Consider the following 26,682-nt stretch of genomic DNA (forward strand, 5'->3'; position numbering starts at 1 on the left):
CAATATGAATTGTTTTCTGCACTTTTTCTACATTTTCTACATTTTTTTTCATAGTGGCTAACGTTTTTATAATGCATATGTATGCAATCGAGGCTTTTTATTTATTTACACCGCGAGGATATTTTAATTTGCAATAGCACATTGCTACACGATGCGATTCCTTTATTACCCCGCACGGAAGCGTCTAAGGCCACCTAATAACCAGTGCCAATCTTCGGCCATGGGCACCGGTAATGCAATCATGCGTCAACGAGACCTTGGGATACTCCGTCGTTAGGTACTTGAATTATGTTATTTAAACATAGGATGGGTCTGACGGATCTGAACATCAGAAGCATCTGATGATCTGATCTGATTTAGCAGATTTATAAGCCGGTATTTTTGTTAATATAAAATCTGGTCAATCTCATTTCAAAAGGCAGTATTAATTAAGTCACCTAGGTGATCCTTTGGCTCTGACAAAAAAATACTGGATTTTTTTTAGGTAATCTATTGCTTATCATGGTGAGTTTTTTAGGTTCTTGTCCATTTATTTATTTTAATGCCTAAAATTAGTTTACAGTTTAACATCGTTGTTTTTTTATTCATTAAATTAATCACAATTTCAGAAGTTTCGATTTGACATTTTCGTTTTCGTGTTAGCGGAATGCTAAACTTTATTAAAGTATAGTATTTTTATTATGATTAATTCTAACGAAAACATAATATCACCGCCTCATTGAATTTTAAAACATGTTTTTAATCTATTATTGACTATCGATAGAAATGCCGTTTGAGATGTGTTTTTATCTTTGTAGCTTATTGGTGAATTTTTAACTGTAAATTTCCTCCGCTTTACTCAATTTCCGCTTTGGATTAAAGTTGTGACTTAAATAGGACTTAAACATTATAAAGCAAACTAGAAGGTAAATGCAAATTATTTCTTACTTGGGACTTTTATTTAACTTTTTAAGCTCTTTCTAATTAAACGAAAACTTCAGTCCACTTAAAATATTGTTTTTTTCTTTCTTGTATATTTAGGCCGTAATTATGTAGTTTTTTTACCTTTAATATAATTATCAAAAAATTTAAAACTTATTTAGTCTCGTATAATTTTGTTCAGTGAAGTTCCTTGATAAATTTAAGGTGAATTCTGTACCATTTTAGCCCGTCTGTACACGTCAGCTTCCTTATTAGGCGTATCAGGCATTCCAGACCATAATTTTGAATTCAATTTCACGTCCGCAGTATTTATGAGCATGTGTGCACATGTATTTATCTGTGTCGTCTAATGATGACATATATAAAGCATCTTACCGTCCGAATAATTCTTCTGATTACACTTACATCTCCATCTGATACAGAGGCTGACATATGCTGCCGGATTTATCTAATAGCATATAACTATCTTTTGACAAAATTTACACTGGTGGTAGGACCTCTTGTGAGTCCGCGAGGGTAGGTACCACCACTCTACCTATTTCTGCCGTGAAGCAGTAATGCGTTTCGGTTTGAAGGATGGGGCAGCCGCTGTAACTATACTTGAAACCTTAGAACTTATGTCTCAAGGTGGGTGGCGCATTTATGTCGTAGATGTCTATGGGCTCCAGTAACCACTTAACACCAGGTGGGCTGTGAGCTCGTTCACCCATCTAAGTTATAAAACGAACAAAAAAATGGTTCATGTTTATCCAGGCTTTTCTTTTGGTTAGGCCTAAATATTTTGAACGTTGTCTTATAAATTTAGTTTTGCATTTCATGATTTCGTATTTTATTATTGGCAAACGTGTTTTCTCCATACTAAGGGTACCGTGGGAGTTATTTGATTGTAATTTTCGATTGTTTTTCTCTCTCCTTCGTATGTGTTTCTTTTTATGGGTGTTAGTGGATTTTACGAATTACCTATTTAATGGATAATTAAGAGAATAATTTAAAGTTCATATTATTATCATGGAATTAATGTTTTTAATTTTATGGATAATCTCATGTTTGAATGTTAGCCAAATTAATGTACAACATTTCTTTTCAGAGAAATATGATTGTCATCCATTTCCTAAAGGCACAAAGCGCAGTTTCGTTACGTTTATTTTAACTCTTGCATTTCCAACATCAACCTAAATTAAAAAAAAAAACACCATTCATAACAAAATTACGCAAAGGTATAAAACGATTTTACGGCCTGGTTCGCACAAATAAAGCTTTCCCGTATTAAATCCGTATTCTAGTTTACCGTATACTAAAAAAAAGTCAACTCTCAGTTAATTTCTCCAAATGCTTTCTCAGGCAAATAGCACTTACCTGATTTTGTGGGATACGACGGCGAAGCACTGTAGTAGTAGCAATACACGCCGAACCCCACTACGAGCAACACGATTGCGAGGATTCGAGTGGAGAAGGGCCTGCAGCGGAGTAGTCTGGCTCTCATGTTGCAGTCTAAAAAGAGGTTCATTTTAAAATGGTTCTATTTAAATATATTTTAAAACTAAGTCAACGTATCATTGACGAGCGTATAAATACAGCACAATAAGTATGAGTATTAATTTTAATAAAAATAAAAATTATTTTTTAATGGCAACGGCTACCAAATACATACTTTTTATATAAATATATTTAAGCCTGTGGCCAAATATTTAATTGACTTTTCTTATTTATTACATTTCTTAGATAATGAATGTCTAAAGTTAACTTTATGATAACTTATTAATTAGTTTTTATTGTCATTGAAATGTGTGTAGTCTCTGAGAATTAGTTCAGTGTGTCAGTAGTAATAGTACGAAATATAAATTAATTATCCGTTATTATAATTATCCGTTAGTTTTGTATAGTCCATTACATTCTTGAATAATAAAGCAACTGAAATATGAACACAAAACAATAATGATTAATTTGTAAACTTCCAAAATACTTCATCTAGGTCTCTTTAAAAGTTGGTCAAGAGTTGATTTTTGTTTTATCATTTTTATAGTAGCAATAAATAAATGTTAATTAGTTTGTAACCGCAATGTACATTAAATTCATAATTTTAAATGTCCTAAGATTTTAATTTATTTATTGAAAAAATATTATTACCTAATTCCCTTTATTCGTGATAATATAAATCACGAATTTTTGGACGTATTTAAAAATATAGACTTTAGTTGAAATGATTTAAGAAGCTCCCAAAAAAAAAGCATCTTAGACAACTTCGCGTAAACAAGTAGTAAACACGAGTGTCCATGGCACGCTGCCGCAGTAATTATTTATCTCACCTTTATTTTAAACGTAGAATATCATAAACAATCTCCACATTTTACATAGCACGTGTACCAGTAGTAATTTATAAGATAATAATTTATTTTCGTTGTATACGAGCGATTCAAATAAACGCATACACCCTCGCTCTGTGACTTCCAGACTAGAATAACTAGAATTCGGAATCTGAATTCTGAACGCAGTGCGGAATGCGGGTGGAAACATCGTGAAGCTAGCTACGAATTAACGTCAAATTGTTTGACAGTATCTGTCAAAACTTTTTGTAGAGTTTCGAGCGATAGAGGTATCATCTTGTGTACAGATCAGTAACCAGGCTATACGACAATATATGTGTACTGTGTCCTTGTTTTATAAAAGCTCCCACAAAAACAGAATTCAAGTGGCATTTTAGACATACTTTTGAGTTTTTATAAAGTTAATGAATTCCAAATCATGAGTCTTTATAGCTATGGTAACAAATTATATGATGAAATAAAGTGAGTGTTATGAAAATCAAACAAAAAAATTACGCCTATTTATTGGTGGTATCTTAGGTAGATTTTTTTAAGTAAGTATCACCTCTCTACCTTTTCTGTTCTAAACCTTTATATAAATAATATAATTCACACAATAAACAAATCTAGTGTCTGCGGATACTTAGTCGAAACCGAGATTGTATTTCATCGTCGAATACATATTAATAAAATTATCTGAATCACCATATTATTGTATAGCGGTAGATGAAGTCGTTATAAAACGTAGTTCACTGCGATCTAATATATGTAAGAGGCATTCCTTTTCTGATATCTATGGTATTCTGTAAGCACATAATCTTCATCAGGTGGTTCGTAAATCTGTCTACAAATTTAAAGCAATAAATTAGTACCTACTTACTTAAATAGTGCTATCGACTGATATACTACAATATAAAATAGCTTTTCTTTATTCTTGAAAATTCATATTATTGAAGTGAAACTTCCTTATCGGCGTTGGAAAAAAATTTACCGTCACGTTTTTCGGTTACGCGTCACATTTTTCCGTTACGCGCCATCTGTTTTGTATTCATGTCTATGATAATAAAATCCTTTTGTTTAAACTTTATCTAATTTAACTTTTTTGTATTCATGTCTATGATAATAAAATCCTTTTGTTTAAACTTTATCTAATTTAACTTTATTTAACCAATTTCTAGAAAGTTGCATGTAGATCATTTTTCGAAAAATAAGGCCATAAATAAGTTTCACTTCTTACGTGTGTACACTAGTACACGCACACATTTTTTAGTATTAATATTAGTCGAATGCAGTTATACTTGTGTTTGTATTTTTATAAGTACTCTGCAATTCCATTAAACCACCGTTGATGGTAGGTACCATAATAACGATCGCCGATAGAGACGGGTACATAAGATTTACCCACCTTTACCTAGTAGGAAAATGTGATTTAAGCGATGTTAATTATTTATTTACTAAGATGTTTCATTACTGAAGCTGAATAAGAAGCCTATAACAATATGTTTCCAAGTTTAGGTCGGAAATTAAAAAAAAAAATAGAGTACCTAAATGATAACAATTCTCAGATCTCGACAAAGCAAAACACTAAACATTGTCGATCTTTGCTTGGGTGCATCATGTACATCAAGTACATCAAGATCAGTTGAGATTAGTTACTTCATGCTTGACGCTGGCAGCATTTTTCAGTCAAAGTCGCACCACAGATCACTTTTTGAGTTCCAGTGACAGATAAACTGAGTGTTCTCATAAGATGTGATAGGTAGTGGCGGGACCGTCTTCGAATTTTTAATACGCCTACCAGTAACAATTGACGGTAGTTATACCACTATCCTGACAATTTCTGGCGTGGAACAGTCACGTGAATGCAGATCGGATGAACACATCACAGAAAACCATGATCCAGCTGGTATCGAAACATGGTTAACATTACTGCCACCACATTACGACCACCAACCTAGACACACCTTCAAACCGGATGCGTTTATAAGCATCCGGTTTGAAATAAAGGGAAATAAAGGGTTCTGCATTAAACATTCCGTTTTATTTATGTCCAATGTAAATATGAAGTCTTTAAACACGAAATTAAATTTATTTCTTTTTTATTTAAAACTATGTCGATTATGTTCCATATATTAAGGCAACACACACCTTAAGGCAGAATCTTATTGCTTCGTGATTTTAAAAGTATTGCAGACAATGCAGTATCTTACTGCATAGGCCGTTTTTCAATTACAGCACAAGAGCGCATTATGCGGCATAATGCTCAACTAAGCTTCAGCATAATTCGGCATTGTGCGTCACTGAGTCGCATTATGCTCTGTAATTAACCATTACTTAATGGTAGTTTTCCAATTGCGCTGCCAAATGCGCTCTTGTGCTGTAATTGGAAAACGGCTCCAAGCTAAAAAGTATTGAAAACTAGTTTAACATCAGTATACAAATGTAATACGTGTTAATCTAAAAACCACTTTTTAAATTTAACACAAACTGTTTAACAAAGAAAAAAAACACATAATATAATAAAAATATTCTTTCATTACAAAAACAATTTATCTTTATGTTTATCCATTGTTTATGTTATCTTGTCTATTGTCCAAAATTTACATAGGTACCGCAATAATCGATACCCAATGGGTGAAAATATCGATCGATATTCAGTACACTTAGGCCTGAATATTTTAATAAACTGAATGTCTAATTTATTAGATAAAAGTACTCATTTTGGTAACATTGTTAGGCATAAAATAGAGAACTGCTTGTCGTTGTAAATTATAATTCAAAATGTCATGATGAGACAACACAACAACATCATTTATTAATTTTTTTGTAACCTATTTATTAATAATAAAAGCACTGCAAATACAATTAAATGTTTAATGCAATTAAATTATCATGAGTCCTGTCGGAGGTATTTGCGCCGTAGACATAAAGAATAAAGGTAATTTAAAATCATATTAAGATCGTGTTTCAGGTTATAAAAAAATTTTCGATTCTAGAATTATGGGATTTGTAATTTTTCGCATTTTTTTTATAAATTATACAACTATAATTGTAAATAGTAACATTAATATAATTTATATTACACTTTATTATAATTATTAAGGTTTAATGTATTTTGAAAATAATATATTTATTTTAATGGTAACACAAAGATGCAATGGACGGAGTTATTCTATAAAATCTTAGTCGCATTAAAATATCACTTGGGTTGTTATTTACTTTGTTATATAAATACTAAAATATTTACAAATAAATAAACAAAATAAAAGTATTGAAATTAAATACCTCGACTATATGAAATATTCAATTACAATTCACAGCAACAATTCAAACTAAAGTTACAATAAACTTTACAGTACAATAGTACCAATATTGTGCAACAATAGTAATAATATTTTGCTTATTCTAAGTAATTATAAAACCTGTAAGTTTAATCAGCAATGATAACCGAATCCGAGAGAGAGTTAAAATTGACATAAATAGATAGATGTGTACAGTGTATATCTATTATCGATAGATAATCTCTTAGCGCATTTTTTTAAGACTAAAACTAATATGAAATAGAGATTCAAAAGATACAGAATGCTTTACCTAAAACTAATATGAAATAGAGATTCAAAAGATACAGAATGCTTTACATGTAGATACGCTATATCGTACGTGGGCTAATTGAGGCCGTCAGCGCAAAAGTGGCCTAAGCTTACCATAGTTAGTACGGAGATATCGAGGTTTGAATTTACTTTTACAACACTGCTTCGTAGGCAAAAACAACACGCGCGAAAACAATGTTTACAAAGCCATCTGTTATCTATCGCTGAAACTAGGGATACCCCGGTTTTGCGTCAAAATCTATTTTGTTTCAAATAAATTGCAATTTAGAAGCACCAATTTTGAAAAATTGTGGATTAGTTAAGCCACTTTTACGCTGATGGCCTCAATTTTACATTTAATGTTTGTGGAGGTTTGCAGGCAATCGCACCTCCCGTTTTTCCGATACTGTCTTACTTCTAGGTACCGCTTGCAACAGTATTTGTTTTTTCATGTGAAACATCTATAATCGCACGTAAAACCGATTGCTGGGCTGACGAAGCATGCCATGGCGACGCGTTGCCGCGCTAAATGATATATTATATTTAACTAAAGTCTTTAATAATATGTAATAGTGCGTACAAAAGCGACTGTTTCTTAATATGAAAATATTATTTTATTTTTCATTTTCCACATGAATTCCCTATCGTGAACTATACTTTTATGTATACCTGTACAAAATAATATCAATGTTTCACATCTGCCAGCATTCCCGCGATGGCCCATTTTTACATTTTTTTATTAATGTCGCTTGTACTATTTCGTTGGTTCCTTTTTATAACTTTTAATATTTAAACTATCATGCATCACATTATTTAACTGATTTCGTAATTAACTTAACAAACTGAAACAGAGTTTAAAACAGGCGATAAAAAAATCGTTAAAATTCTGTGAAATTGTCGCGGAATTTGTTAATTTTCATAATTTTTTTTAATAACAAATAATTCAGTTTAATCTTAGTCAATATTAGAAATACACTTGTGTATAAATTAATAAATATATTTTGATCTGTTCATATTAATAAATTACTTAGTATCAAGAATTTTAAAATTTTACTAGTGTATTATTACACTTAAGTACGACATGGGTCTTCACTATGATTTATTAGTTATGGTTTGACTACTATGTACAATTATAGTCATTAATTGATAGTCATTGATAAAAATCTTTATGGCAGTATGGTCTACGAAACCCAGACCAAACTCTAGAACGTTACTTTGTTCCTATTTCAATTATTTGCTAAGATATATTGTACAATGTTATGTGTTATGTATTTTACAATGTTATACACCTGCAAAAGTTTGTGGGTCGAATTTATTAAAATTAAATGATAAAAGCCAAATATAAGTGATCTGAATTAATTTCATGTACCTAGTCAAAATACGCAATTTACAATCTCCATTACAATGGTTCACTTCCGATGATTATACGAGATACGAGAGCGTTATAGTGCTATTGCATAATTATATAGTTATTGTTTACTGTACACAAAAAAAAACATGAAAAACATATTCATGTGGCTTTCTTAAATTTTTAACACGCTTTTTAGTTTCGCCTTTATGTATGTTACGTTACGTTACGTAATCTTTGAACGCGATTTTCTTACACTTCAGAACGTTAGATTAAATAATAATTTAGTACACTATTCAAAGACTGATAACAATACATACAGTGGTTGAAGAAGTTGGTTTTTTTCTTTTTCTACTATTGAATTCGACTTCCGACAAAAGAGTTTTTTTTTTTGTTTTTTCAAACTACTACTTATTGGTTAAGCACTCATAATCATATAAAAGTAGGAGTTCAAACATCACACATCGAAAACACATAAAATAAAACAAAGAACGTAAACTAAAAGTTATGAAAGATACCATTTTGTAATCTAAATTGATTATAATTAATCAATTGTACATGCAGTTTTAGATTCTGTCGCAGTTAATGTAGATGAAGTACTTTTAGTAATAATTTGCTAATTTACCAAGACCTTGATAAAACAACAACAAACATTTCCTTATAATAAAAATTCAATTTAGCTGGATTAAATGATTAATATTTTTACTATATTTATTTTTGTTGATGATTTCAATATTGCACTGTTTCTTTAATAATAAATTGCCTTCAATAATTATATAAATGCTATGGATTTGGTTTAAAATGTTCTTTGGCTCCAACATACGCATGTTTGCGAGTAATGAACTAGTTAGTATAATAACCGGCAAACTTCTTGAGCATTTGTTGACGTAGTGGGGGTAAGTTTGCGCATGGTACACTCACGTGCAAAAACATTATTTACTCTGCGTCATAATGCAATTAAATTATTAAAATCAACATATGTATTTATTTATATATTTATTAGAACATCAACAAAAAATATAGGTTAATAATTGTAATAATTTAATCTTGGGGTAAAATAGATATTCCTTCTATTAAGTCAAAACTAGAGCTGTTGCCAGGTCTTCGTTCAGTTGAAGCGAAGCTGGTATTTGTAATTTTTTTTTCGTTATCATAATCTTGACCATTATCATCATCACTGTTTTCATCACCCGAGTCGCCATCATCGTGATAAGTCGACATAGGGCTCATCGGTGTAGTTTACGACTCGGTCGGTTCGATCTTCTTTTTTGTCTATAATTAATTATTTTTTGAAGATATTCGGTTCGTAGTAATAAAATGTTACTTTTTTCAATTACCAGCTTCCGATTATTTTCTGTTTTTTTTTTCCATCTGAAGCCTAGCTCTGTCATAATTCGTCGTAAACTTCATTCCGAGCCATTAAAATGTATATCTTCTTTAAAATTTTCGAAGCCTTTCTACGGTACGGAGTTTCGCTGCTTGTTATGTAGTTATTATGATTACATCTTTTTATTACAGATTGAACGAAACTATCCATTCCGGTAACTTTCTTCTTCCCTGATCTTTTCTTACCCGGAGTCCCGAGCACGATGAGCAAGCCAGAGCCTTTAGCTTCGTTAATAATGCACCTAACAGTACTCACTGATGTTTTTGTTGCTTCCGAAGTCTGTTTTACTTTTTCCATAATATCATTCTTCCCCTGTTTTATAATGAAGCAAGATACGTCGTACACAATTTTTCTACCCTTTCTTTTGAATACTACACCAGTTTGTCGCGGCATAGTGTATTTTTAATAAAAAATCAACAAACACTCAACAAATAGCAATGGCAACAAAGTCAACAAGCAATTATAACAAAATATAACTTAACGATTAATAACGATAGACTTTTCACTGTACGCAAGCGTACTTTTGGGAGCAAGCGGAACGAAGGCGCGGTGCGGGACGCAAGGTTCGACTGATCTACCAATAACGCGCTCGATACGATTTCCCCTGCCGTCGCGCCTCACCCTCACCACCAAAGTGATCTAAAATTCGGTTCTGCGCAGTCAAGGTCATTTGCTCACGATGTTTGCCGGTTACTATATTTTATGAATTAAGTGGTCATTTGTATCAATTTTCAATTCATAAAATCGCTTTTAGCTAATGGTTAGATTTCTTACAATTTTTAGTATTAGGCATCGGAACAATGGAATGTATTTGATTAATTCCTTTTTTTTTAATTACGTTTAGCTTTGTTTTCATATCGTAATAATTTTTCTTGTTTTTAGTACTTGATAGAACTAGAGAAATTGATAATGCCCTCCGTTAAATTATGAAAGGATATCAATTTGGAACATATTAGGCTATGTTATGGTCGTTGTAGGCATAAGTGCCTATTTTAGGATCTTTTCTTAAAACCATGACTAATAAATAGTTAGGAATAAAGAGATAACAACTATATGTAGATACATTGGAATGTTTATATTGCCTCAATATTCATTTTAGCATGAGGCCCGGCTGATTTAAAGTCACTGAAATGTACGAGTCGGAAACCCACTGAGAAAATCGGGCAAGAAACTCAGTGGGTTTTCTCAAACGGCTATCCTGCAGAATCAAGGATTGGATGACCTGTAAAGACTTACACCTGCATGGGTCTTGCAAGCGTATGCAAGTTTTGTAGAGTGTCACCTTCTTACCAAGGAACAATCAATTTACTTCGCTTGTAAGTCACGGGGTAGAGTTGACGAGTAGGAAAGCGGCTCGGTCGCGGACTGTCCTAATGTGTGAACGGAATGTCGTCCCGCTGTTGAGGATAACGCCTAGGTACTTGACCTTCGAGGCCCACGGTATTGGCTGGCCCGAGATTATGATGGCGTCAATTGAGGTACCACGTCTAATAAGAAGTCGAAATATGTACTAGCAGTGGTGGGCGACCCCTTTTGAACAGCACTGTGTTTTCGTGGGGTTGATGTCGATGCTCCACTTCCGAAACCACTGCCCTAAATTGGTGGCCGCGATCTGAAGTTTACTGTGGGTGAATGACATTTTTGACGAGTGCTAAATAGGTCTATCATTCGCGAAGAGGGTTAACTGGGTCGCCGGAGTATGACATTAATGTAAAAGCTAAAAAGTAGCAGGAAAAGAGCGGAGATTCCGGCCAAGATTTCACACGGGAGAGAGCGTTTGTTTATGAGGATGCCTTTCAAAGTGATAAAGTCACAGAGGAGTTTATTAATCAGCTGTTCATATAGTTTGCCTATCACGAGGAGGAGGCTAATAGGGCGGAAATATTCTTTTATCCAATAATTCCTTGGGGAATAAAATAAAAATTATTTACAGTTTTTGTTTTCTTCCTATGCTGATAGCCTTGAGAGGCTATTTCAGTGTTACCCTAGCGTGTAGGTGAGCTCTCGGGGCTTAAACTGGAAGTGTTGCTAACACTGGCTCTAGCAAAAGCAGTGCTTCGCAGAATCTACCACCGGATCGGAAACGCAACGCACTGAGAAGATTCAGCGAGAATCTCAGAGTATTCTACCATTCTGTTATTGCAGCATTATTTAAGACTGAGTTAGTAATAATCATGGCCATCCAAGACGTGGTTTCAGTTCACATTTGTTCCAATACGTACATTTCGACATTTCCGGGTAAGCATTATATTACTAATCTAAACTACGTAATACCATCATTTGGATCGAAATTTATAGCAACTTAATTAGTTCTACACTTTACCACATTTCTTAGTTATTTTTAATTTTTTGGTCCATATTTATTGCAAAAATTTATAAATTTCATGGCCATTACCATGATGAAATTTACATCGTATCTTTAAAATTAATAATTATCGGGAAATTTAACACGTTTACGACATGAAGCTCAGCTTTGAACATAACATTTGCTGATACGAACGAATCTGACAGATGTTTGTTTTACAAATGTTTCGTATACCTACTCTTATTTTTAATATGGCACACGACCGTATCTTATCGAATACTTTTCCAATTACAATTTTTGTATTCAGCGCTAAAAAAAACACATAGTACCTACCTAAAGTTGTATGGACGTTGAGATTAATTGTTTGAGGAAAATCTTTTTTTTTTTGTTTTTTTTTTTTTAAAAAACTAACACCGTTTGTTGAAAACGAACTTAGTATTTATGTATAGCATTAGGTCTTATAGTTTAAAAAAATCATAATAAGTACGTGGCATGCATTAAACTGTCGTAGCAAGTCAACAGTCAATTTCGTACTAGATTTGAACCGTTTCGTTTCATAAACTTTGATCTTATTTTTATTGTTTGCCATTTATCAAGTCATGTACGAGACACATTCAATTGGTAAATCAGTAAAGTAAGGCCCTATAATTTCGTTGGATTCATATATGTTTTATATTATACGAAATATAATTCTACAGCATAATTCGTTGATGAAAAATAGTTAAGGACAATATTTTATTTTAATTACCACGAATACTAGCTGTGAATTAAGCAGTGTAAATGCCTGCTTAGCGTAAACGATCAGTTATTTGGATTATATTTCTTTAGTAAAAAGAGTTCTTGATATTTTAAAACATAATTCATTAAACATGATAAACATCACAGACGCAACAAAGAGTATGCACGAACTCTTTTCATAATACTAACACTTAAAAATTAAGGCTTTATACCAAAGTGGGCAGAAGGCTTAAGGGTTCAAAGGTCTTCCTATCTTTAATTATGAAAGTTTTACTACCATTTTTCGAGAATATTCCGGCCATACCTAACCTAGAAGTTTCTTTTAAAAGATTAGCGAAATCCTCGTACTTCGGTAACTTGCTAATTCTTTCGATATCGATTTTAAGGTTGGGTTTTTTAAACTTTACAGTTTTCGTGTGCCAAACTAAAACCTTTGAACAATTATCGGCTAACGGTTCAATGTCGTCTAATTTTATTCCTAAACTCATTAAAAACTTATCTTCCTCGTGGCCAGCTGAGTAAGGCATTGTGGCCGTCGGAGTCAGGAACTCTATGTTGACAGCGAATCCTGCCATATCGACAGGGAATGTTCTAGACCCCGGCCATGAGTCGAAAAAGGCGACGACCTGAAATTGCACATTAAACATTTATATAATACAACATATTTCAAAAATTCGTTGTTTCTCCGCGTTCTGTAGGATCATTTTGAATCATATTTTTATACTAGCGACCCGCCCTCGCTTCGCTTCGGAAACATTAAATTTTATTATTGATAGCTGAGGCCCGCGATGTTACCCGCGGTAGTCTTTTCACCATTTCTCTCCATCTATTCCTATCTTTTGACTCGTGAAAGTTTCATTGACCGGCTATTCTAAAGCTCAGCAACCGGCAACGCTGAACCGTTTCCGGTTATCAAGTTTTCTGAAGCTATGTTAGCGAAATATTACAGGTCCCTATGAAGAAACACGGTTGACAGCCGATACCGTATGTAATTGATCATCTTTAATAATATTTTTGTCAACAATAAAACCAAGCGCCGCAAGCTAAAAATCGTGTGGGTTATGAAATATTACCTTTCCGTCTTTGATGATGGGCGCCGAAATACCGTAATCACCAATGAGCCCTACGGGAAACATGGATACCTTCTTGGTACGCCTTATTTCATCGAATAGCTGTAAGTCTACTGTATTATCGTCATCGCCAAAGTACATGACTCCTTCTCGAACGTTCTCCCGCAACCAAACCAGGGCTGCACGTCTGTTCGAAACGCCACGCGGGAAGTTTGTACCTTTGTACACGTATGGCTTTGGACTGGAAATATGTGTGAATGGCAAGCCCGTCCGCCTGTAATTAAAAAAAAACCTTTTTACATAAATTAAAATATGGAATGAAATACTTCTGAAAATTACGAAGTAATGAGGTTCAATTTTCCTACTTTCAATATTGTACTTTTCATTTTCAGCAGTTCTTCTCCGTATTTGGAACTGCTGTGGTATAAAGTAAAATCAAACAATGAACTTATCACTACATAGTATAAAATAAAGTCGCTTTCTCTGTCCCTATATCCTCCTATGTATGCTTAAATCTTTAAAACTACGCAACGGATTTTGATGCGGTTTTTTTAATAGACAGAGAGATTGAAGAGGAAGGTTTATATGTATAATAACATCCATTAAGTAGTGGAGAAATCAATAATAAATTACAGTTTCCGAAGCGAAGCGAGAACGGGTCGCTAGTTTACCATAGTGCGATTTTTTTTATGATATTTAAAAAAGCTAATTTAAGACCTATTCGATTAATCATTTCTGTCTTTGTTTAAGAGCGCCTATGTTCACTCTGTCCCCAAAAAGGATGACCTATTGCAAGCCTATCGCGCAGACTTCCTTGCTTTCCAAGATGCTAAAGTAGTTTATTTGCCGTTATTAATTGTTTTATACCATATGTTCCATGGAGAATCCGCTCTAAGGACCATCGCACCACCCTACATCGGAATAGAGTTCACTGGAACTTAATATCACAAGCAGGAATACGATGACTCCTTTAATTGCTTGTTCTCTATTGACATGTATTTCAAAAAGCTTTTTATTAGTTAATCTTAATGTTTTGTTATAATAGTATTTACAGAAGGCTGACTATATAGTTGGATCGTAAGGTAGGTATGTAACTACTGTAGCTAACAAATAGTTTTAATTATAGGGTTGGAACTGAATTGAAATTCGCTAAAATAATTTTAATCCAGCCGCTATATTTAATATCAATTTGTTACTTGACTACAGGCAAACTTCACAAATTGTTTTAATTTGATCCAAAGCTGATGAAAGTAAAATATAAAATAATATAATAGAATATTGGGAGGGTGATGAAGTTTTATCATATTTAAGTAAAAAGTTGTCAAGTCTCTTTGGCTTCGCCGCTTATATTTGACCGGTTTTGGCAACATTTCATTGATAACATTTTAAAAACAGAAAAATAAAAGTAAAAATGGTTTCCCACAACTATTCTATTACTTTTCTATCTGAAAATATAGGTTAATCTAAAGGAGAAATTATTCTCTACATTTTAAAAGTTTTATTAGAATTCCAAAAGAGGAAAAATGCGACACACGTCATATGTAATTTGAATCATTTGAATAATCATTTATTAGATTTATGGACTTAACGAAGTGCTATTAAAAGCAGCATAAAAAAAATTAGAAGCGACTCATACAATGGATAAAAAATGAACGGGATTCACTAGCAGAAAATTTGTGGTTTTTCATCGAGCTAAAACCAGACCATATACATATTTAGTCATTCAGCTAATACCTAGTTTTAAGTGTTCATCCGAGCCTACAGACATCATAACATGAATATCACCGCGAACCTTGAGATTTGAAGATATAGTCTTCAAATCCTGAAAATTGTTTTATATGTTACAGATGTTACAATTTTTGCGAGTTTGATTTTTATTCATTCATTATTACACGATGTTAATCTTTCATCGTGGACGTCATTCGTGAACATGTTGTCAGTATGTATTTCATTCGAAAAATTGGCACCTTCCAGTGAGATTTGAACACCGGCACAGCCGCGTCGCTCGATGCTAGTTTACTATAGGCCACGACTACTTATTGTTTTTTTTTCCACAGGAGAAAAACGCCGTATCCGGTATGTGGGCGTTGAGCCTCACTAAAAACTCCTGCCGCTCACAGCCGGCGCCCTACCCCGGACCGGGCGGGAACCCAGTTGGAGCTATTGTGATAGCGGGACAGGGTTTACGCAGAGCATATAACATCCATGCCGCCGTCCCCCAGACGCCAGCGGCCGATAACGACACGACCGCCGTTTCCCTCGGTCGACGGGCCAACAGCCCGCATTGATGGCACCGCGCTACACCTTCCCCCGGAGCGATCGGGGGAACGCGGCCTACCATCAGCCGGTTTCGTATTACGGGCGAGCGTATCGAGAAAGCCGCCCTACGCCTAGGTTCTTCTCCGCACAAAGCGGGTGGAGCCCGAAGCTATTAGAGGGCCAGGTTGCGGACGGGACCCCGATCCCGACCCCCTGATCGGCAGTGGCGGATTTCTGCGTAGTGAGGAGAGCTTAGCCTCACTCGCCCCGCCGCCTCCTTCTGCGAGATGGTGCACTCGCAGAAGTCGGGCATATCCTTCCAAGACTCGTCGCTGCCAAGTATGGACGCCACGACGCCAGGCAGCGACAAGTCCGGTCCTATCTTTGCGACAAGAACACGGCGCTGCACCTCCCAAGCGGAGCAGACAGTGATCGTATGCTCCGCCGTGTCCAGCTCGTGTCCACAATGGTGGCACCTCGTCGTCGGCTCAGCTCTTATCCGGTGCAGGTACTTCCCGAAGCATCCGTGCCCAGTCAGCACCTGCACCAGACGGAAAGTAAGGCGTCCTCGGCTACGATTCACCCAGTCATCAAAGACTGGGTAAACCGCTTCGACGGTCCGTAGACCCCACGTGGGACCGGCCAACTGCCTCGACCACGACTCAAGCACGAACCGCCGAGAATGGGCCTCCCGCGCCCGCAACTCACTATTAGGGAGACGCGCCACTCCCAGAGCACGAAGCTCGCTGCGCCTCCGATAGTCGGCAGACGGCAGTCGAAGTCGGTGCGATATACACGGATACGATTACTTATTGTTAGGTTAACATGAAGCTCTCTTCATGAACATGAAGCTCTCTTGTTCATGAAGAGAGCATAAACATGAAGCTCTCTTCATGTTAACGTAAAATGTGACTCTCAAAATTACGTACCGTACCGTTATGATCGAAATTAAAAAAAAGTAATTTAAAATATTTGAAACAAAAAACGACTTAGGGTGTACAACGCATCAATTAAATTCACTAAGAAATACCTAGTCAGGTCATAAGTATTGTCACACAGCAAAAACCTTTCTTTTAGAATGCTGGCCACAAAAAAGTTTATTGAATTCGAATCTCGAATTATTCATGAAAATAAAAATGTATACGGTACTTTTAGAATTTTACTCATTTTTAAATATGGAGTGGACGCACGGTCTGTGTTGCAGTTATTGCGTTGCATCGTTACGGTTACGCGCCAATTCAAATTTTGAACATACTGAAAATTTTGAATATAACCAAAAGATTCGTTTTTCGTACTATCAAACGATACAATGAAGACTCTAGTGTAGATTACAGGTCAAGAAGTGGTCGCCCTCGGTATGTTAGGACTCCAGCAGTGATAAAAGCTGTGAAGGCGCGAATTCAAAGAAATCCCAAACGTAAGCAGAAACTGTTGGCCCTTCAGATGGGGTTAAGCAGAACCACGGTGAAAAGGGTGTTAAATGAAGACTTAGGGCTTCGGGTATATCGAAGAAAAATAGGACATCGTTTGAATGCTCGTCTAATGGACCTGAGACTGAAGAGATGCCGCGCTTTGTTGAAGCGGTACGTGGGAAAAAAATATCGGGAAATTCTTTTTTCGGATGAAAAATTTTTTACCGTAAAAGAGAGCTACAACAAACAAAATGATAAGGTGTACACACACAGTAGTGAAGAAGCGAGCAACCGTATTCCGCGTGTCCAACGAGGTCATTTTCCATCCTCGCTCATGGTATAGTTGGGAGTTTCTTATTGGGGCTTAACAGAGGTACATTTTTGTGAGAAAGGTGTAAAAACGAATGCAGTTGTGTATCAAAATACAGTCCTGACAAACCTTGTGGAACCTGTTTCTCATACCATGTTCAATAACAGGCACTGGGTAGTCCAACAAGATTCGGCGCCAGCTCATAGAGCGAAGAGCACACAAGACTGGCTGGCGGCGCGTGAAATCGACTTCATCCGTCACGAAGACTGGCCCTCCTCCAGTCCAGATTTGAATCCGTTAGATTACAAGATATGGCAACACTTGGAGGAAAAGGCGTGCTCAAAGCCTCATCCCAATTTGGAGTCACTCAAGACATCCTTGATTAAGGCAGCCGCCGATATTGACATGGACCTCGTTCGTGCTGCGATAGGCGACTGGCCGCGCAGATTGAAGGCCTGTATTCAAAATCACGGAGGTCATTTTGAATAAACTTTAGTGTCATAAGAATCTATGTTTTGTTAAGTTCATTTTGGTATATGAATGGCTACATAATGAATAAACTTGTTTCAATTATTTTACATTAAACATGTGACAGAATTTATGACCTGACTAGGTAGAATTTGCATTACTTCTATTTCTTAGTGAATTTAAATTTAAATTTAAATTTTATTTTTCGATAATGAATATAAAATGTTAATTCTGAATTCGATACCACACGAGAATTTTTCTATCAATTATTCAATAATAAATACTAGTTTGCTGAGTTTAGCATGAGTACACTGGCACCGAGTATCAAAATAATATTTTATACAAGTAAATTTTTGAACACAAGAGCTTACAATCCATCCGGTATTAGTACCAACTATACTGTAGACATCAAAACGCGAATGTAACTCCGAGACAAGAAGTCAACGTTTCAATTACGCCTTATCCTTTGTCCCACGAATGTTTCTATAGACACCCGAATACTTACTTAGCCTAATACTTACCTAAGTAAATTGAGAACATTGGTTGAACACAAAGACTGGTCGTCTGCAATGATCCAATGTATCCGAGGCACGTGCATCAATGTGTGGCCAAGCCTAGTTAACTCTGGAATCTGTTCTGGTCTTGGATAAGTCGGCGTGATGTAATATATCATTTTCAAATCGCTCTTATTCGCTATAGCTTCGTTATGATTTCTGCCGTCAATTAAATTAACATGACACAATCTGCTCTTCACATGCAGTGGCCTCATTTTTGATATCAGGGCGGTGTCTACTCCATTCAAGCTGCACAGATTATTTGAAAACATGGTTAATCACTTTGTAATAAAATTGTCACTATCACTCATTATTTTGTATTGATTTATCGAATTACAGACACGATTACAACATATTTCTTGTTTATTTTATGAAATATCTATCGATTTGTGCTCGATGACGACATAAATCGTCATATTTTGTACCATGAAATTACAAAAGGTCTTTATGAGAAATAAATTTTATGAATTTAATATAATATTGTTTATATGCCGTCCATTACTGAATATAGTCCATGACCGCATGACCGAGACCATGTATTCCCAGAATGACAACATAGCTTGAGCCACCCTAGCACTAAATTCAATAATTCATGATGATCATATATTCTTAGTACATATTTAGCATGGTTAGAAATCATATAATAGTATAAAGTTTGGAGAGTAGAATAGCGGTCATAGTTAAGAGTTAGAGAGAGAGTTAGAGAGGTGGATGTTTAGCAGCATTCATGTCATGTTGTCTATGAGATTACAACTTTATGTCAGCTGGCCTATGAGCTCGCATGGAAATCTACGGTCGTTTGTCCATCTATGAATAAAAAAGTGCAGATAGCTATTTGTATGTAACAAAACATTAAAATCTGTATGTCTACTTATAGGTACAGTTATGTTATGGAAAAATTATCTATGTGTTAGGAAACTTAACATAGGTTAACTACATTTTAGTACATTTTATTATGTTGGTCCCGTTGTACCGATATTAAGAGTTCTCATAAACTATTATAATATGTGCATATTACCTACGTAATTACAGGTTTGTGATTTTATGATAAAGTTAGGTTCTTTTGCTTGTCATGCCATTGACGATTTAATACATATTGCTAACCGGTTGTGAACCAAGAGCCTTCGTGATAGCTAATATAATTTAATAAAACAGTATGACTGATTTAATAATTTTAGCGGTACATATGACGATATCATGATTCTACGTAGGGTGTTCAATAAATAGTGACAATGTGATACATTCTCCTTGGAAAGAAGAGAAAAATACTGGCAGGTACATATAGCTTAGGCATTAGTTTTAATAATAAAAGCAATCAATTATTTGTTGTTTTTTAAAAAAGAAGTCAATTGTATGCGTTTTTCGAACGACTTCTTAAAAAAGGATAAAATTGAACTCCGAAGAAATTTAAGGCGATTCTATCCGCCGGTATGATTATGGGCTGTTTTTTCTGGAACAGTCAAGGGGTGGTATGGTCGAAGACCTTATTAAGGGTTTCACTTACGTCTGCAAAAAAGTTGCGTGAGGGAATACGCAAGCAACGGCGTGACAAACTCGCTAAAGTTGTTTTGTTTCGCAAGTCTAGAGTTGCGATGGTTGCCATTCAAGATCTCAATCGCAATCTTCAAATTGTTGGAACAATCTCCATATTCTCCGGACCTAGCTCTTAGTGATTTATATCTAGTTCCGCAGTTAAAAGAACGTTTCAGAGGCCATAAATTTGGAGACGATGATGGAGTAGTAGTAGGAGTAGGAGCAGTAGTCCCGGTATACGATTTTTTTAAGGAATCAGGAAGAAGATTTGCAGGGTCATATTCATTATCACTTTTTATTAAACTACCCTAGTACAAAATGGGTAAAATTACTTCTTGGAAAAAGTTTTAGGAAACAATCTTCTACTTTGACGTAAGACTGTGACTAAAGTGATTAAAGAGCGGTAACTGATTTTGATGTATCTTTAAATTTTGTAAATGTTAACTTAGATGCATTTAGGTTGAAGTGTCATAATGTTTAGAATTGTAACCATGTTCTGGACACAGCTTCAGTGTTTATCAACCAAGCATGGTATGATAATTCATGATTTAACACAGTTGATATAAAGTTTTTTTTTTTATAGAAAATATCATTCCTCCTTCTGTCATCTTTTTCAAGTGGTATCACTAATTTAGTAAAAAAATTCTTGAACTTATGAACAAACTGAAACCTTCAAGTTTTGGAATCTTATATGAGCAAAGGGCCAATAATGCCATCAGAATACAAAGTCACAAGTGTATTTCACAACTACCTTTAAGTACAGTTTATAAGCAATATAGTTTACTTTTTTTATAAAATTGACCTGCTCAAACTCAAACAATGTTATATCATATAAAAGCTTATTCTATATAGATAAAACTAGGTTACGGTATTCAATTAGTTCTCAAAGTTTATCAGTAGGTTAGGTCTAGTTATTACATAATGTAATTTTGTCGCAGTTATTATTACTACATAAACATTCTGTCATTTACTTGCTGTTTGTTATAATGTACAAATGTGTTCACGATTGACTATGATTTAAAGAAATTAAAAAAAAAACATTTTCATGTGAGGTGAGTTTATAAATTTGCAAATTCTTAAAATTTTTAGTTCATCATTTGACTTTAATTTAATCTTTTGTTTCCATAGAATAAGGTAATATTATCATAAATATGTTTCAGCTAAATTTTGTATGTTAGTTAGTAAGTAATATAAAAAAAAACACAGAACTACAAACTAAAGTTATTTGAATTTAAGGCACAAGTGATGTTTGACAAAAAGCTAATGAAAAGTTGAAAAATAATCAGTTTTGGAAAGAATTTTGCTTTTTTTAAGTCTGGATGCATGGACTGAAAATGCCTTAAAACCTTTAAAGGTAGTTCCCTAGTTAATTAAGTATAAGTCTACTCTATGATTACAAGTATAAGTACTGCACTGTGTTCCACTGTACTTTAGATGACACGATGGACCCGACCTATTATAGTGGCGTTTAAATATATTTTTCTCAAAATACTATAGTAATATTCAAATTTAAATTTTGTGAGTGCTTCTGGGAAATTATTTAATATCGGACAGAGCCACACTAAAGCATGGCCTGGATTAGCATATGGTCTTCTAAAAGACTACTCTTAGACACGAAAATTTTGTTCCTAAAATACTTACTTTAAAATTTGCATATTTGCCCAGAAAAACACTAAGAAAAATGTACAAAGGAATATAGCCATCACAAAAACTTTCTTAAGTAAACAAATTGATTTCATTGTCCTAATAAAATTTTAGAATTATCAATGCAACAGACTATTTACTTATTTAGCTGCAAGTGAAAATAAAATTTCAAAACCAGACCAATTTCAAATTTCGAAATTACTATGCTACTATAGATCACACACTTCATATTTAACACAATTGACATTTGAAAAACGTAAGGGATTGGTAATGTCAACTGTCAAACAGTCAAACATCATTCACAACACGACAGCATAAAGTTTATAAGTACGCTAAAAGCCGGCTATCCTGCCCTTCAATCCGGCATACAGTGAAACTGTTGTAGCGGTTGAAATAGACAGGACGGTGGTACTCACAGCATGACAGTTCGAATTGAATTCCCGTTTAAAATAAAAAAGACTACAAATGACTTGAATTCTTTCGCCCCTTATGATCACCCTTTTTACGAAACAAATACAAATGACTTAAGGCATTACATAATCAAAATGCTTGGAAATGGTAGGTATTAAGACCTTGAATTTTAAATAAAATCAAATTCTTATAAAATTAAACAGAGGTCTGACCTCCATCACACATTTGTAGTTTTGTTTGACTTTACTTACACGTACAAAATCAAAATGTTGAGCACTTTATTTCAACTTAGGAAACTCAAACTATACTAAATAATAATTGTCTTATATTTTTTTAACGATGAAGAGTTTAGTGATTATTTAGAATACTACTTAAAATACTACCACACGAAAATTTCCAATGTTTATTACGGTGGTGGATATGTACTTACCTTAAATATCTATTAAGACTTAGTAAATGATAATTGAATGAAATGGGTTTCAAATTATAGAAAACTACTAATAAATAAGCTTAAACAACGTCTTTGGATTGTTTTACATAACTATTTAAAAATTGTTTTACGTATAAAAGCTTAGCATGATATTTTATGAAGTTTGTACCATTCACGGTGTTAAAATTAGAATAAAATTTAATCTTTACAGAGGTAGCAATTGCATTATATTTCCTTCTTTTGAAATACGATATAACTTAATGGAACATACTATTATAACTATGGACAAAATAATTATCTGTCTAGAAATCTTGGAAAAAATTACTTTAACTTCACGTAATGATTTAAATAAATGGAGAATGCTATGATCCTGTCTTATTAGGTTTTTGCGTATACGTTCTTAAGACCATCTGATAAAAATTGGTCTTTAAGAGAAATCATCTATAAAAAAAGCTAAAAAGTCTAAAAATTCAGAGAGATCTCTTATTATTTAAATCTAATAAGTAAAAGTAATAATTTTTCCTATGTAAATAATTTGATTTTGTTCCATCCGATGTGAATTAAATTAGAATCGTCTTTTTCGTTAATACATGTTATCGCTCAATTGATTCCGAGGAAAAAATATATTCGGAAAGTATGAGCATTAATTGATCTTTTTTTTTTCTTCGAACTGTGGGCATGACCATTTTCTCGGATCTGCGCAGGGCGACGCGACTTTGTGAAATAATTGATTTATTTTATCTGTAACGTTGGTAGTATTGATTTTGTTGTCAACAACTTCAGTGTGGTGGTGCGATAGTGAATGCGCGTAGTGTTATTGTTTTGTGGAAAATTTTGTGAAACCTAACTAAATTGCACCCCATAGCTATTTAATTTCACGATAACTTGATTTATTTTTTATTTCTGTTTATTCGGTTTGTGAAAAATGCACTTCTTAAGCCAGGTAAGTCATGATAAACCTTCATCACTAACTGTGTAAGGGCGGTACGACTGTGTGGCAATTGATGAAAATTCACATCTCGAAAGATTTTATCAATAAGAATGTCCCTATTTTGTTAAATAAACTCATTCAAAGTGGCGAATTTGACTGATTGGAGTAAAATTATAAGCTTTGACTGAGTTTTTTGAGAGTATCGAGTATGCATCCTCCATATTTTACTGCTACGTGCATGGTACCAACTACATAACACAGTATGTAGTTATAGAAGACTGTCTGCGTTCTCAATATCTTTGATTTTGTGGATGGTTTAGGATGCTTAAAGGATGACTTGAAATGAATTCCTTAAACATAGCGGAAATTTTAATAGGAGTATTAATCACTATTGATAACCATAGACAAGAGTTCAGCTATAAGGTTAAAATTTAGAGTTTTAAAGATTCTTGTTAGTTTGCACAAGGCCAATTCATATAATGAGGCCATGCAAAACGAATATACAGTGTATACAATTTTCAAATTTGGTCTATATAATTGTAAATATATATTAAATAAATAAAATAAAATGTATTGAAAATTCCAAAACAAATAATAAAAACAAATTGCCAAAAAAAAAAACGAAAATTAATAGAACTTAAGTAGACAGAAAATCACTAAGACCAATAAACCATACATTTATAATCAGGAAATGTTTCAAATTTTATTGAATCAATATCAATCATCACTACTATCTCTTATCTTTGAAGACTACCTTTAGTGATAAGTTTATTAAAAAAGATATAAAAATAAATCATTAATTTGAAAATAAAGATATTAACAAGAAAATAACTTATTTCTATAGTAAAATTTGAAGATTGATATAAATTATAATTCAATTTCACAATTTAAGTAAAATAATAGGTTCTCATTGACTGATGGACAGTATGGATTGACTTAGTCACATTTTTTTAATATTAGTAGTAATGATTCCGGTAACTTAATACATGTCTAAAACTAATGATAAAAACTACCGATAACTTCAATTGTGATAAGTGTTGAGAATAGAAAAGGCCATTAATAGGCTAACAGTTGATAAGCATTAGCAATCAAAAAGCCAATTAGTAGGCTTACAGTCAATGAGCACTGGCAACCAAAAAGCAGAGAATAGCTCAAAAAAGTGTTGCCGATAGAAAAGTTGATTATTATTAATCTCCAAAAAATCTATTATGTGTTAAAATTCATCAGATGCACCGATGGCATTAAAATTGCAAATGAAGCAATTTTAAATCTACAATAAAAATGAATTAAAAGTAGTAAGAAGTAAGATATTTTCTTAGATGAAGACTCTTTGAGAGGATTGAGAACAGAAAGCCATTGTTATAAAATTATGGGGTTATTTTTTTTTTCTGTAGCACCCATTTAATAGGTCGACAAAATTTTTGCAAACAGATATTTAGTGAATTATTATATATCATTTACAAGTTGATCTTGGTAAAAAAACATATTTCTAATGATAACAGTCTCATCATCTTTACATCTTGAAATAAAAGTCTAATATTTAAAAGGAAAATCAATATAAAATGTAAAAGGAAATTATTCTGAACAAGTTCTTATTTTTTATCTATCTATCTTCTATCTATATATATAAAAATGAATTGCTGTTCGTTAGTCTCACTAAAACTCGAGAACGGCTGGACCAATTTGGCTAATTTTGCTCTTGAATTATTTGTGGGAGTCCAGAGAAGGTTTAAAAGGTAGATAAGTATAAAAATGCTCGGAAATAAATAAAAATAACAATTTTGTTTTTCCTTTGAAGTGTTCCCCGTCGGACGGGTTCCTTTTGTTTGTTTTAAGTTTATTTTATACAAAAGTTTAAGTCGTTTATTTATCGACATTATTATTGCTATAAAAAAGTCGTGCGATGAGACAATGAAAATGGTTTCTTTAACAATAAGATTTAAATGACAAATCACATGAAATTTAAAGTTAAAATAAACAAGTTGGTAAGTTTTTAGAAAACAAGAAATGACGGAAAAGTAATGAACACTGGAGACAAGACTGAGAAAACTGGGTATAAATCCCAACCATTAACGGTACGTAGGCAGAGGCTTGGCTCTGCTCTTGGCATTGCTGAAGTCCATGGACGACGGTAACCACTCTTCATCAGATGGGCCGTATGCTACAAGGGTAATAAAAAAAACTGCTGAAAATATATTCATCCTTCAGCATGTACATTAACTCATTCTGACTAAACAACGTTCAAAAACTATTTTTAGACTAAATATGAAACCATTAGTATCAATTTAAGTTTATGTTACAAAAATAATGTATAACATTAAACGTGAAATATTTTTACATAAACAAGCTTCAATGACCAGAACGATGCACAACTTATTATTATATGGAAATTGATTGATTGCAATTAATTTAATTTAATTTAAAGGCTTTCCAAGTCACACAAATTTGTTTAGCTTATTGGTGAGTCCTTAATGAACTCTGCTACTGGGTCAGGGTAATGGCTTGATTCTCAGCTTGAGTTAATAATATAATGTTCAGGGGCTGAGAGTACTTGTTCTTGTCTTCTATGTTTATTCCTCATATACTCATAGATAACACAGAAAAAATTCTAATTTGAAACAGAAACCTGAATTGATTACATGAGGAATATAAGTTTACTAAAACGATGGGCATCAGTCACACCTTGACAAAGCGATCATTTTAATTAATAATAGTATCACTATCTCCAGTTAATTTTTCATACAGTCGATTTATTCAAATAATTTGAATATTTTAGTGTATGTATATGAATATAATTTATGTTTGCTTAATCTAAAAACTGTAACCCTACATTAGATTTAATTTCTTTCAAGGACCAGTCTAAATACAATCTGGATAATAAATAAAAGCATGTCGCCAACTTCGCACGGTCTTACTTGGTTGCGTCAATATCGATCAGCGATTATTTATATATAAATTTCTCAACTTTCATTGGTTTTTTTTTTAAGTATCTCAATAGCATATAGTATTTTTACGAAGCCTGATGATATAGGTAAACAATAATAAAACCGCAACTAGTGCATCAAATG

General features: G+C 33.7%; 2 protein-coding genes across 3 annotated transcripts in view; both read right to left on the reverse strand.

Annotated features, from left to right (window-relative positions):
* The window catches only part of LOC101746737 (alpha-mannosidase 2), a 119,443-nt gene extending 114,946 nt beyond the window's left edge, over positions 1–4,497 (reverse strand). The window contains exons 1-2 of the mRNA XM_004933100.5: positions 3,228–4,497; positions 2,278–2,412 (exon numbers count right to left, since the gene is read on the reverse strand). Of these exons, the coding sequence (XP_004933157.2) occupies positions 2,278–2,404 (127 nt within the window). The 5' untranslated portion in view covers positions 2,405–2,412; positions 3,228–4,497. The remainder of the gene's footprint in view (positions 1–2,277; positions 2,413–3,227) is intronic.
* Positions 4,498–5,243: 746 nt separating this feature from the next.
* On the reverse strand, positions 5,244–22,124 carry LOC100174850 (glucuronyltransferase). Of its 2 annotated transcripts, XM_012696268.4 has the most exons (4): positions 21,840–22,124; positions 18,633–18,914; positions 13,666–13,936; positions 5,244–13,218 (listed from the first exon to the last, which is right to left on the reverse strand). In XM_012696268.4, the coding sequence occupies exons 1-4, from the start codon at positions 21,935–21,937 to the stop codon at positions 12,799–12,801; spliced, it is 1,071 nt and encodes a 356-aa protein (XP_012551722.1). In that variant the 5' UTR covers positions 21,938–22,124; the 3' UTR covers positions 5,244–12,798.
* Positions 22,125–26,682: the final 4,558 nt, after the last annotated feature.

Source organism: Bombyx mori, chromosome 1 (genome assembly GCF_030269925.1).
Source record: "Bombyx mori chromosome 1, ASM3026992v2".
NCBI lineage: Eukaryota > Metazoa > Arthropoda > Insecta > Lepidoptera > Bombycidae > Bombyx > Bombyx mori.

Excerpts from the sequence above, each read along its gene's own strand:
- LOC100174850 (XM_012696268.4), bottom strand. The coding sequence starts at position 21,937 with ATGAAATCAATTTGTTTACTTAAGAAAGTTTTTGTGATGGCTATATTC. Across the intron at positions 13,937-18,632 it reads AATGTTCTCAATTTACTTAG|GCGGACGGGCTTGCCATTCA; the intron begins GTAAGTATTAGG and ends TTTTAATTACAG. Across the intron at positions 13,219-13,665 it reads CCATCATCAAAGACGGAAAG|GTCGTCGCCTTTTTCGACTC; the intron begins GTAATATTTCAT and ends GTGCAATTTCAG.